The 14,079-nt window shown below is 33.4% G+C and overlaps 1 protein-coding gene across 1 annotated transcript in view; it reads right to left on the bottom strand.

The window, feature by feature from the left end:
- Nucleotides 1–6,040: 6,040 nt before the first annotated feature.
- Nucleotides 6,041–14,079, bottom strand: part of LOTGIDRAFT_117895 (hypothetical protein) — a gene marked incomplete at both ends in the record, with an annotated part of 34,861 nt that continues 26,822 nt past the window's right edge. Inside the window, one exon of the mRNA XM_009056328.1 lies at nt 6,041–6,286. Within this exon, the coding sequence (XP_009054576.1) occupies nt 6,041–6,286 (246 nt within the window). The remainder of the gene's footprint in view (nt 6,287–14,079) is intronic.

Raw genomic sequence — 14,079 nt, 5'->3', positions numbered from 1 at the left:
ACAATCTCCTGCTCAATTGCTGGATTCCTTTCACTGATTTTCAGTGAAGTGCTCATTCTACAGATTACAGTTTTAGGATAGCTTTCATTTCATATTTACATGATCATCGTAAAGCTCCCCTGTCAGACTACAATATTTGATGCATTGTTTCATTTATGGATTATAATTTTGGTGATTGTAAGACAAGGATAATGCCTGTGGATTTTAATGATGATAGGTTGATTTTATCCCTGTTTACCGTGATGTGATGGACCTTGTATTGGGCATAATGTGATTACCCGCAAGTGCTAGATATCATGCTACTCTCAACTATAAACAATGCTCTGTACTAAATTTGGTGATTCTCAACAACATTAACTTGTTACTTCCCTTGGTAGGCTACAGTCTTTGACGACTTCTGTGTTGTTTTTGTAGGTATTTCGTTGTTACATTTCGTTGTTATTTCGCAATTCACAGGTCTTATATTTCGTTGGGTCTACCACGTAAAATTTTGTCAATCAACAAACATAATGAAAACAAGGTTATGATTTGATGACCTTCCATCTTGAAAGGTATTGGGAATTGCGCACTGAAATACGTGCTTGATCCAAATTAACAACCGCATTAAAAATTACCTCTCTTGAACTTGAAACATTGTTCTTATTTTGGTTTTCCTTTAAGCCATCTTGATACAAGTCGAGACTTTAATTGCGACCTACACCTTCGTTAAATGTGGTATTGGGTCTTATTGAAGAAACTGTCCTATAGAAGCATTTTTGCATTTCTGTTATAAATTTAAGTAAAAAAGACTGAATTGAAAATACAATAAAATTTACTTTGCTGAAATTCTGAAAAAACTGAAATAATATTGTTTGCGAATGAAAACACATAATGCAATTGTATAGAATGGAATTTCGAATAAAATAACTGTAATACAACTTTGATGTGTTGGTTATTGTAGAAATCGTGGTTTAATCAAAAACAATGTGGTGGAAAAAAGAGAAACAAATAAAGTCATTGGCCAGGATGTTAAGTTTAAAATGATGTGGGTCAGATAAGATAGAGGATTAAAAACAATTTACACCCTTTTCTCAATATATTTTGAGACTTTAAAATCACCCTATTATATTTTATACACTTTTTCTTTATCCTTTTTTTAATGAATCAGTCCGATATTCACTTGGAAATAAATACTGGTCAATGGTATTTGTAAAGGGTTAGATTTGGTTCGGACATAAAGATATTTATGAGTCTTTCATTGAGGCTATTTCAGACTCCTATTTCTTTTTCTTTCGTAGTCTAACAGATGACTACAAGGGCTAATACTAGAATATCCCCTTGAAGATGATACTATACCTGGCTTTGGGAAATCGATCTGAAACACAGTCTTATGTCGTATAAAGGTGGATCAATCAATTATAATTTAGAATCGGCGGGTGCCAAAGGAATAGGAGATGAAATCAACACCCACTCGATTCACAATAAGAAGAAACATCACTGAAAGCCTTTTCATCTTATTCCATAGTAATGTGGTTTACATTTGATTATAATGACGGATTCGATATTTCTTTTTGTGCGCACCTTTTTTCACAATATTGAAATATTCTAGATAAATGCACTCTCGTTACATCATTTTTGATAATTATAACTTTATATGGCACAAATCAGTTTATTGCGCCCTTGATCAATATATTTCTGTGAATGAAAGAAATACTTTTAATGAAGAACAAGTTTTTATGTTTTTCTTCGATAGATTTAGAAAATCGGAGTTCAGATGGCAAGTTGTTCCTTCAGATTGGTGCTGAGTAACATTTGGTGATTTCGAGGGTTTACAGATATGATATGCTTGTCCTACGTTAATTGATTCAACGTCTTTACTCTTTACAGTTTTGCAAACCCTACTATAGTGGATAATCAGCGAATCACTTATTTAACTAAAACCAAACAAAATCGATGACTACACAGTTAGTAGATAAACTAAATTCCAAATTAACGCAACTTAAATTAACCAATATGTCTTTATTGTCTCCTGTGTGACATTATCAAGATTCTCATCATAAAAAAAACTTCCAGATTTACATATCAGATAGGCAGAGAGCGTAAAATTACATTGACGACTGTTAAAAACCTAGTTTGAACTCGGCGAAATGAGAATCTGTTCACGCAATGAATGCGTTTTTATATGATCAACTGAAACTAAGGGAATGGTCTGTTTTGATTTACGGCACTGTGTTAGCTGCATCTACCATTCAGTACTGTTGATAAGAACAATTCATATAAAAGCACTGATCTAAATCACAATGCAAAAACTTATGAAATACAATATGCTGGTTTAAGGTTTATAAGAACATCATCCGGTAATCTTTGGCAGTTTCCGTAAAGCTGAATCGGTAATGAATGGTAGATTTCGATGTGTCTTCTTGGGCCAGACTCTTTGATAATAATGATTGTGCTAACTGAATATTGTTCCTAAATTTAGAGTCTTCACGGGATATTCTGACACAAAATTTTGCATTTAATATTTTAAGGTGACTATCGGTTTACTAATTTGCATTTACTGTCATTTTTTTAGCCACATCCCAGAAAGATTTCGTTTTTATTGTCCTTGTTTCCAAATACCCGTAGTCATGAACGACCAGCCTCTGATATTTAAATCACCAGAATCATGTGATCACCTGACAATAATGACATAGATCCTGTAAATAATGCCTGCCATAGCGCTAGCAGAACATTCACAAAGACCGTACGAATATATTATCTCAAACATGGGCGTCCGCACTATGGGGTATGAAAAAATGGATTAAAGTTTAAAAAGCTAAATCATGCATAACCTTTTAGCAGTTTTCTGAATTGGGCATGCACATGATGCCAATTGAACGATAGAGGCTCAGATTTTCCGAAATATACGTTATTTATTTATTGAGTTATATCAAAGAATGTATCATTTCAGGGTATTTGCCTTACAAATTCCTTAAAATTCATCGGACGCCCTTGCTCTCAACTGCCTGTTTTGTTTCAAATTATTGGCGGACCAGGCGTCTTTTTTCAGTCCACCACAATTCCTTAGATGCCCCCCTATCGTGCTATATTGCCATTCCTTCTCCTCCACATACAACATTGTCAAGATAAGATAACGATAATATAATATTCACTTTAATGTATTTCATTACCTTAATTATATCATCATTTTATATAAATATAAATTGTTATTAATGGTTTATATCAAAGAGCTTTATAAGCTCCTTGGTTTATATATGCTTTAAGTCTTTTTCAGTGTGATCTAGTCCAATTGATCTATTTTTGGGCAGCAAACATGACTATACAATCTGATATTTCGTTGTGTATATTGGTTTACTTTTCTTATTCTACACGAGGCAACATATTTCCTAAACTCAAGTTGGAACAAAGAGTAATAATTAACCAATCGAAACCGTGGGCCCACAAGTTCAATAATGATTATATCAGAATCACCTCTCATGTGAGATCTTACTGAACGGATCATTTTGATTGGTATAATCATAAACCATTTTTTTTTAAAATGTCTTCAGATCATAGAATATAAGTAACCCCGATACAGGTGTATTGAACCAGATTGCTAAATTATAATGTTATCAACAAATAGGTCATATTGTCTCTCATGGATAGTTGGGCTAATTTTTTTTTGGGGACAACATTCCCAACTGGAAATCACTCGTTTATAAGGAATTATATTATGTAAATTTGCGAATAGACGATGCAAGGTGTCGAGTGCGATATTATTTAAGAACTACAAAAATTTAATGCGAAAAGTATCCGCATTATGTTTAGGTCCGTACTCAGATATTTGCTTCTCCTTATCACCAGACACCTTATCTCGTCTACCCCCGTCTGTATTCTCGATTAAACGAACTGGCATAAGCTTTATCTTCAAAACCAATTTGATATAATATAGGATTGTTCCAAAAATTTCAGATAAAACAATGGTTATTTTCTTTGTACTTAACATGATTCAAAAGAGTGATTTCTGTATCTGGGACATCAATAGCTTTTTTTTGCACCATTCTGAATTCTAGACTCTATTACCCAGTTCTTTTCAATACCCAAACTGCAACGAAAGATCTCCGCTGAAGATAGTATGGGTGTCAGGAAATCTCTGATTTCCGGCGCGACGTCTGTGGATAATGTTATTCTAACGTCACTTTTGAGTTTTTTTTTCGAGAAGAATACTGTGGGCAAGTTTTTCTCTGACTCAACCATGAAGGGGAAATAAGAATGGTGCACAGAAATACAAAAAGAATCTCTTTTGAATCTTTTAACCTGGTGGTATGGTTCCCTAAATACACATATTACATGTGAATCAAGTTTATATAAAAATAAATGATATCACTTTTTAGTATCAGGGTCTCGTTTCTCGAAAAATCGTACGATCAATTTCTGTCGTATGTGTAAAATGTGAGATCTTCTGAGAAGCTCTTGTTTGAAATGCATTAATGAATATAAGCCAACATAGACAAATAGACTAAACCAATAAGTCACCTTTTTGGCGTCTTGAGAATTGAAGAATTGTTAATGTTCTATATAAAAAATGGTAAAGGAAAATTTTTTTTTTGTCTTTTGAAAGTTCTTTTTTTATGTTCTAAATTCCAAGCCCATAAACTTAAGTGTCAGATGTTGATGAGAACAAAGCATTATAAAACAAATCGCAAGTTAAGAAAATTTGAGGTCTACGCCATCTATTAATTACTGTAACGAGTGTCGCCATCGCTCTGACTGAATATATTGATATTTTATTGAGAAAGTTCAAATTGGGACAATTCTAATACTGGGTATAAGTGATATCACATACAGACATGTATTCCGCGACAAACAACATGACGTCACACTGTTAAATGCACACCATACATCACGAACTCTCATCACGAATCATATTATAGTTTATAAGTTACAACACGTATGTCACAACTGGGCGTTAAACTGATCACATTATTGCTCAAATCACTGGATGATAACGACATATTTTGTCAATCATAAAATGAACGATGTACTTGTATGCGAACTCAAAATCTGTTGAACACAACAGCAAGGCCCGAATTCTCAACAGCTACATTTATCATTAAGTGCACCAATATATACGCAACGATTCAGACTCCCTAATCAACAATCATCACTGCTGAGTTCACCACTACTGACATTCAGCTCTGTTCGTTCATCAATACCTAATCTATTGTTATTGTTATTGACATGATTGGTATTATTGGTATTGGTATTCGTCGATGCTCGTCGCGACGTTTCGTCCTCTTTTGATATTGATCGTCGAAGTTCAAAATACACTTTGTGTCCGTTTCGTAACGATTGTTTTGTTACATTGACAGTTTGATTTTTGCGCACAGCATTTTGTCTTTGTACCCGTGTGTCGTTGGTGCTCACACTATATCTTCTTGTCGCTATTCGTTTTAGGCATTTACAGCATGGGAACCAGAGATAACATATTGATGCCAAATCAGCCTGAAAAGATAAATGAATGAGCAATATTTAAAAAAATATTAATAGCTGCTGAAGCAACTTTACGTTTGGATTTGTCAACTGTGCATGTACGAGGGTTGGTTGAAAAGTATTAAGCCTAAGTGTGATAACTCTTAATTGGATAACGTCCCGTGACAATAAAATATATGCCTATGAATATACAACCCGCTTGGATATTCCAAACTACCACTTGCTTCCCAAAACGAAGCCAGTCCTCGTACCTTATAGTAATAGTCAATAATGTTTGTATTTGCCATATATATTTGTAATCACGACGAGACCTTACATACGTCTCATAATTTTGGAACTTAACATGGATATTTTCTTTTGCATTGTATGTATTATTTCTAAATTTTTTGTCTCTATTGTTCCTTTCATTACTTTCTATGAAAAAATATTTTTGAACATTTTAAACATTCTGAAAATTTCATGTTGCATGCAGTTTGTCTTATTTTGGTCTCTTACGTCAGAGATGCTGGATCCCTTGTTGTTCTTTTTAAATGAAAGTAACTTCCCGACTGATATGAACCTTTTTCTATAAAAACAATCGGTGACGCTGTCAAAATTGAATATGAATACTTACCCGAAAACTTTCATTTAAAAAGCCATAAATAATTGGATTAGCAAAACTATTGGACATGGCTAACCAATGAACACAATAATAAATAGCAGTAAACATTTCTTCTTGAGCTGTGGTCTTGTAATTGAGCAACTCGGGATTAAAATCTATGACGAGGAAGAATGTATGTAGAGGCAACCAGCATAAACCAAACATCAAAATGATTATGATTAACATTTTAACGACCTGAAATCATAAAGTCAATCATTTTATTTCTGTACAATCAATGGAGCAGTAAAAAATTGGTAAAGAACATTCAATGTAGGAAATTAGTCCTAGTTAACGGACCTCCCACTACAGGTCCATCAGCTGACAGGTCGGCTTCGGCGTCTTTTGAGGATTTTCATGGAAAAATTGAAGATTCTTCCAGGATAATTGACTTGGGTCTCAATGTTTTATGACAGCACATGTATTGTATGCAGTCAATTAGAGTGTGTAGCATGATTATATATCCTTATATATCCATGATTAAATGTGATCAGTTTGAATAAAAATTATAAAATTTACAATGTTTTGAATGTCAATTGTTTTGGGGGTGTGAGGGGTTCAAATGATTACTCCAGGGGTGTGGAGGCTGAAAAAGGTTGGGAACCACTGCCATAGAATAATTCCAATAATCGACAGGAACAATTTGATTTGATTCGCAGATTATAGTCAATATGCGATACTCCTTAAATTGAAGCCGTGGATCAGACGATCAAAAGATGCCATAAAGTGGCACCCTCCACTTGCACCACTCTGTTTGTATTTTTCTCAAGTTTAAGAAACGTACCAAATGTTTACAATCAGTAATACAGAGTAAACTGCACCCTTTGTAAAACCATTTTCCATAGGTCCGTTAGGATACCGGTTTAGAGGGATTTCACTGTACTCGAGTTAAGTTAATCTCCTTTATCAATTCTTGTATAAATCAAATTTCGAAAATAGCTTCGCAAGGTTTATTCCTAGATGTAATTTGGTTTAATGTCCTTTTTATGCATCTGATTGCTGGTGCTGGCTAATTAATGCAAATAACAGCACGCAATCTTATCAGGATAGTCACAAAAAGGAATCCAATTTTTCTTGCCATCGTGGATTTGACTGTATATATGTAAATATAGAACATCCTGAAAGCTGATTTTTTTCCAACTTCCTCGAAAAATTGGATATAAAAAAATAGCATTTTAGTATACAATTGAGCTTTCCTTAAAGAATATAGTAATAAACCTCCAGGCTTTTTTCGAGCGTGATGATCTGTGGCACTCGTGAGGTACAATATAGTTCTTACGTTATGTACCATACATTGCTATAGTAAATTATATTACACAGTTACGTGACAAACAAATAAAAGATCAAAATCTCATATCAAACCAAACACACGACCATATAAAAATAGAGCAACATTTGCTATAACCTCTAAATTGGAATAACCGACACTGTCTAATATGTACAAGTGACATTGCGTGATTGAGAAACCTTTGAAAGGATTTATATACCATCTAGTCGGAATGGATAAATAATTTCGGAATTAAACTTTATTAAATGTCTGAAATTAACGGGATATTTCCGTTTACCGGTTACATTGAATTTCCATCTTGGTAGATTTTACGAATAAACCATGTCTAGACCTCTTCCTAACATACGTTACACCGGGTTAAGAGCAATACTTTAACCTCACGGAATTCCATACAAATATACCATTGTAAAACAAACAACGTGCACATAATATAACCAACCGTTAAAGGGACATATTGGGGGTTGATTTGAGTCTTGAATATATGTATATGATCTTCACAAGTACTATAAATGTACGAAAATCGCAATTGCGGATAATTCTGGACACACATGGATTTGAAGGCTCAAATTTTGATGGTGAGCTGTGACCACTTTTACTGGTTAGTTTAGCTAAAAAAAAATCCATTTCTGAGACTAAAGTATGATTGGTATAAAATGGCATATAATGTACAGATGAAAGAACACGACCATAAAACATGAAAAAGCTTGTTAACTCAACAAAGTCATAATATGCCCATGTTAACTAAACAAGCTCATAATAAGCATCTTTTAACTCAACAAGCTCATAATAAGCGTCTTTTTACTCAAGCAATTCGTAACATGTCTCTGTTAAGTCAAGCTCATAAAATTTCCCTGTTAACTCAATAAGCTCATAACATACCTCTGTTAATTCAACAAGCTCATAATTTATCTGTGAACACATCAAGCTCATCAAATATCCCTGTTAACTCAATAATCTCGTAATATTTTTCTGTTTAGTGATCAAGCTCATCTGATACCGAGAACAAGCTCGTTATTTACCGAAGGTAACTGTACAGGTTCATATTATAATTTTATAACGAAAACATTAAGGGGGTATCTCTGCCTTTAAATGACACAAATTCATAGAAACTATAAAAAGTACAATAGAAGACAAACCGAATCAAATTACCACAGAAAACATTTATTTCGATATTTATTCAGTCCCCAGGACTAGACAATTTATAGTCAGGACATATTTCAATAAAACGTGATGCCAATTTCATGTTGACCTAAGCCCTGTGATTAAACAGAATTACTGGCCATTAGTAAATACATAATTTTATCATAGGTCATCGAGACTTCCGATTATTCAAGTATTACGTTAGTAGCGTCATCCATTTGACTAGGATTACACTACATGAGAGCTATGTACACATAAACATCTATTAGGGCTTTATTTTAATGTCAAGCAAAGTTTGTTTATACACAGAGCTCGAAATTTCAAAATTTTGGACAATCGAACTCCGATGTTGAAAAATTCTGTCGAATTGTAATAGCCAAAGTTAAAGCGACAGATTTTCCATTTTCGGGGCTTGATTTGAACATATTAATATAGTCTTCAGAACTACCAGAAATGTACGAAATTCATATAATTTCTTCAAAAATACCTCAAACTAGGAATTTCACTTTCTATTTATATATATATATCTTTTCTTTATATAGAATGCGGGTAAGTCTGGACACACATGGATTTGAAGGCTCAAATTTCGACGGTGAACTGTGAACACTATTACTGATTGGTTTAGCTAAAAAGAAATAATGTTTCTAAGACTAAGGTACGATTAGTCAACAATCTGACGAACCTTTCCCTTTAATGTGAACAGACAGACGTAAGATTTCAGTTCAGATTTCCAACTATTTTGTTAGAATTGTTGAGGGTTGTTAAGTTTACGTGTAAAACCCCATTTTATTGTCCTAACAAACTACTGGAGGCCTTTTCCATGCCAAGCCGATTTCTCTAATGGGTTGAAAAATGTCCGTGATCGAGTCTAAACCCCGGCGTTTCATTGAATTCGGAGGTCAAGGTGTTCTTAAATCCCGTCTGAGACCTGACATTGGCCACCTACATAATCTTACTGTATTCACTCAATATTAATAATAGTGATTTTATCGATAATTATATTTATTAATAAATCATTATCACTTAATCAATAAGTCGGGTAATTACCTGACTGTAGTAAATATATGTAAACTATTATTACTTTAATAAAGGCGCATCATCTCCTACTTTTTATATTAAAATCTTTTACTTTAGAAGCTGGTGGGTGACAGTCTTCACAATCAAGGTGGCATTGCAACTGCTATGCCAATCTCCAAGCTCCATCTATACCCTTCTCCTGGTAAGCATTAGTCTGTATGAGGAGACGCTGCAGGTTGTTCTTACCAAGTAACTTCCAGATACAACTACCATCTTCGAGAAGGCAGCAATTAGAGCTGTCTAAGATATATCTATGGGGATCATGTCTCCGCCCGATCTTGAAATAGTCAAACGTGTGTTTAAGAACACAGGCAATATTTCCTGATATAAAATTTTGATTTTATATAATGTTTATCTTTGGATGAGAAACAATTGCATCAAGTTTTGTCACAATCTCTCAAGACTATTGTGTCTTTTAGAGTGTTTTCGGGCGTTTCAAAGATATAATGGATCTCGTCCAAAGACGCCCACTGTCGAATGGAGTAGGTAGGTAAAACGAGAAACTTTCAGTAAAGTTTTAACGATTAGTTGGAAACTAAAAGAGCAATAGCATTATCAATATACTAGAGCACAAGAGTTATGCGCTCGTTTACCAGGAAATGCCATCCGTCAAACGTGAGGTAAATAGTGTCGACTATATACCTCCATATTATGATGTGGGCAAAGATATGTCAAAAAGTCTTAATAAAACATGCATTGTTCAGCTTTGTACTCTTCACCTGTGCTCAGATAAAAAGAGTGGTTTTTCATCTTCTTTTAATTTTTGATATGGCTCATTCCCTGCCGATTATTAATATCAGCAAGTTTCGTCAAAAACTGTCAGAAAATAATATTCGCAAAGATCTTCCTAAAAACTTCTTCATTTCTGACAGAAACTTACTATTCAGTTGTAGGCAAATCGGCGTCTGATTTTAATTGGATTACATTGGAAACAAGTGCTTCTTTCATTTGAAAATCTTCCAGTAATGTTGAAATGGTAACAGTCATGATGTGTAGTGATCCTTAAAAGAGACAGGTTTAACCAATAATTGTACCTTAGTCTCAGAAACGGGATCAGGATAGCATTACAACTCGTAGTCGAAATTTGGGCCTTCAAGTCCTTGCGTGTCCAGAATTATCTGCGATTTTTAAATTAAAATTACGACTTGTCTTTTCAGATTTCTAGTTTGAGGTATATTAGACGGGATTATGTAGTATTTCGTGCAGTTTGGGTACTTCTGAAGACTATTTTTTAAGACCTAGATCAACCCCCGAAAATTGGCGAACATGTCCTTTAAAGGGGAAGTATATAATCTGCAAAATAATAAAAGGTGTGTGAAAATTCTGTCTTCTTTAATAAACAGATGTATCAATTTTTGTTAAAATTGTAGAATCTTTTCTTAGTTTTACCATTAATGCCAAAAGAAAGAGCAAGTTTTGTTTAATGAAATTCATATGCTCGTATTTTCTTTTTTATTTTTCACCGTTACATTCAGTTTGAGCTGTTTTTGTACTATGATAATATATTAAAATATGCAATGTCAATTAGCCATTGCCATTTTACAGACTTAAGGAGAAGTTATAAATAAAATGGTCTTATCTAATGTATGAATAATATATCATATAATTTCTTTGAAACTCAGAAGTATCCACTCAGAAAGATAGATAACTTTATAGTAGTAATTGAGCAATAAATATCAAAAAAGGTTGTTAGTTTTATAACGTACAGTAGGGAATTCCATAAAGAAAAAGATTTATACATACTATTAGGTGACATCTGCCAACGGAGAATTTCCTAAAGAAGATATATTGCTGCGAGAAAATTCAAATATTGGTTCCATGTCTGAATTGATAGCTTTTGTCATCATATTTATACATATATATTCAACACAGACGACTTCCATCAACTACACATGTATTCTTTGACAGAGAGATAATTATATTCATCAACTCAAAACAAATATTAAAGGGACAGTTTAGCCATTTGTTTGACGAATTATACATCAGTGTCAGAAAGGTTTTTTTTTATCTAAGCTTATCAATAATATTGTTCACAGCTAACCGTCGAAATTTTAGACTTCAAATAAATGTATGAATGTCCAAATTATCCGCGTTTGATTATTAAAATACGACTCGTCATTTCTTCCGACACAGACATATATTGCAATAGAAAGAGTAATTCCTAGTTTAAGCTATTTTTGAAGGAATTTTTTGCGATTTTTGTACATTCCCTGTACACCTGAAGACAATTTACGTATATTCAAGACCCACATCAACCTCCGAAAATGGCGTACCTGTCCCTGTTTAGTAGGCATAGTAACATAAGCACAATAGCAGCTTGGTTTGATTTAGAAAAATTTAGCAAACAACAACTATAAACCATAGTTTTTGTTTTCGAAACTGGCTTATTCTTAGATGACAATTTCATCAAATTTTATCTAAATCAGTCAAGAATCGTGCCTTGTAGAGTGTTTACGAGCTAAAAACATGGGCAACAACACCAAATCAATATTTTTCGAATTTTTTGATCTTCGATATGGTAAATGCATGGGTGATAACAATCGATTTCAAATCCCTCAGGAACTCAATTGTTAACGGACGAAAGAAGGTCATTGGTGACGGCCATATACGCTGAACATTTCGTGTATAAAAAAAAAAACAATATTATAACCCTGGTTAGGGACTATTGTTTTCGGATATCCAACGTTCGTAAGGCGGAAAGTCACTTGAAAGATACATATAACTTAGATAACGATAAAATTATGCTACACATTCCCTTTAATACGGAATAATTTCATAATTGTATTGCACTATAAATATCTGGTTTGATAGGTGCACGATAATTGAAAGGAGATATTTACAACATATAAATCATAGAAATGATAATATATAATAATAAAACACTTCCTTGTCTGTATGGTAATTAATATGTCTACAAAGCAACTATTACAGTTGAAAACAAACTCTTGGCGAAAAGCAGATAAAATATAGCTGGTTCACTTGTCTGTGGAATAGGTTTATCCCAACTTCGATCACAAAAGATGTGAATATCAGCGTTTTATTGATCACAAATCTCATTTGATAACACAAAATGCACTCGTGCAAGACAATTGATATTAGGTAGCCAAAGTTCACTGAAGAAGTTTCTTTCCGTGGCGCATTCATATCTTAAATAATAAATTTACCATTAATTATAGTAGTAAAATAATGTTTTATATTTTTCAAAATTAAAAAAATGCCGTTTCTGTCCTTTGCGGTGAATCATGCTGGATAAAAGATAGTTTTCAGTAGTCATTTATAATTGATGAGATCATGGTTAAGTTCGAATTTGACGATTTTCGATGAACGGTTTTTGAGTTATCGCAGTTTTTATCTTATTTTAATGAAATTTGGTGTGATCATTTGTATTGATGAGCTCTTGGACAGTTTGAGTTTGACGATTTTTCGATGAACGATTTTTGAGTTATTGCCCTTGACTAGAAACTACATTTTTCATCTGATTTAAATGAAATTTGATGTGATCATTAAAATGATGAGATCTAGGTCAAGTTCAAACTTGACGATTATGGTTTTTTAGTTATTGCCCTTGACTAAGTATAAGCGCGTCAGAAATTTGTTTGTGAACACTATAAAGACTAAAGTTTTCATCTGGTTTTTGTGATCATCTTATATTACAATGAGATCTTGTTTGATCGATTTGACCATTTTTCGATGAAAGGAATTTGAGTTATTGCCCTTGCCCATATATCAAATAGAGTTGTTGATCATTAATTTGTGACGCACTACGTCCAGTCACGCGACATAATGCCTCTGGATATTGCCTGCTACCTCAGTTTGTATTCGCATTTGCTTGAAGTTTCCAGGGAAAAAAATTGTCTCTTTTCAATACCAACTTCATCCAAATGCATTATTAAAGCAAGGTTTTTGCTCAGGGTCACGAGAAACTTTGTCAACAAAGTACCAAAATCAAGTTCACGCTGTCATATGATTGAGACACATGAAGGATATAAATGATACATCTGAGGCCACAGTTTGGAACTGAACTGTTACCCAATGTAAACCTTCGTGCAGACGGAATGTCGAAATATCTTCGATATATACTTTCATACTTACGTGAACCACATTAATAACAATATTTGTTTAAATTGGTACATACCTGAAATAAAAGAATAAAGTATATAAATCTATTATCTAATGCTCTGTAATCTAGAAAGAAAAAGATCACTGACTGAATCCATGAAAATTTAATGGAAATCCAGACTCAATGATAAGTACATGTATTAGAAGACCAATTCCATTATCCTAATGGTCTAAAAATATCATGATTTCTATTTTAGCAATGGACGGTCGGAAAGATTGGATTGAGTTAAAGAAATAGATTTTGAAGTTTGTGTTTTTTGGCCTCAATGAGAATCCTATTAAGAGTGCCGAATTGAATATATTTTCTTCCTCTTTTTAGATTTGAAGGTGATAAGTTACGATAATAAATTACTTAACGTTATAATCT

The sequence above is a fragment of the Lottia gigantea genome (genome assembly GCF_000327385.1).
Source record: "Lottia gigantea unplaced genomic scaffold LOTGIsca_27, whole genome shotgun sequence".
Classification (NCBI taxonomy): domain Eukaryota; kingdom Metazoa; phylum Mollusca; class Gastropoda; family Lottiidae; genus Lottia; species Lottia gigantea.
This window is presented reverse-complemented; position numbering and strand designations above follow the sequence as displayed.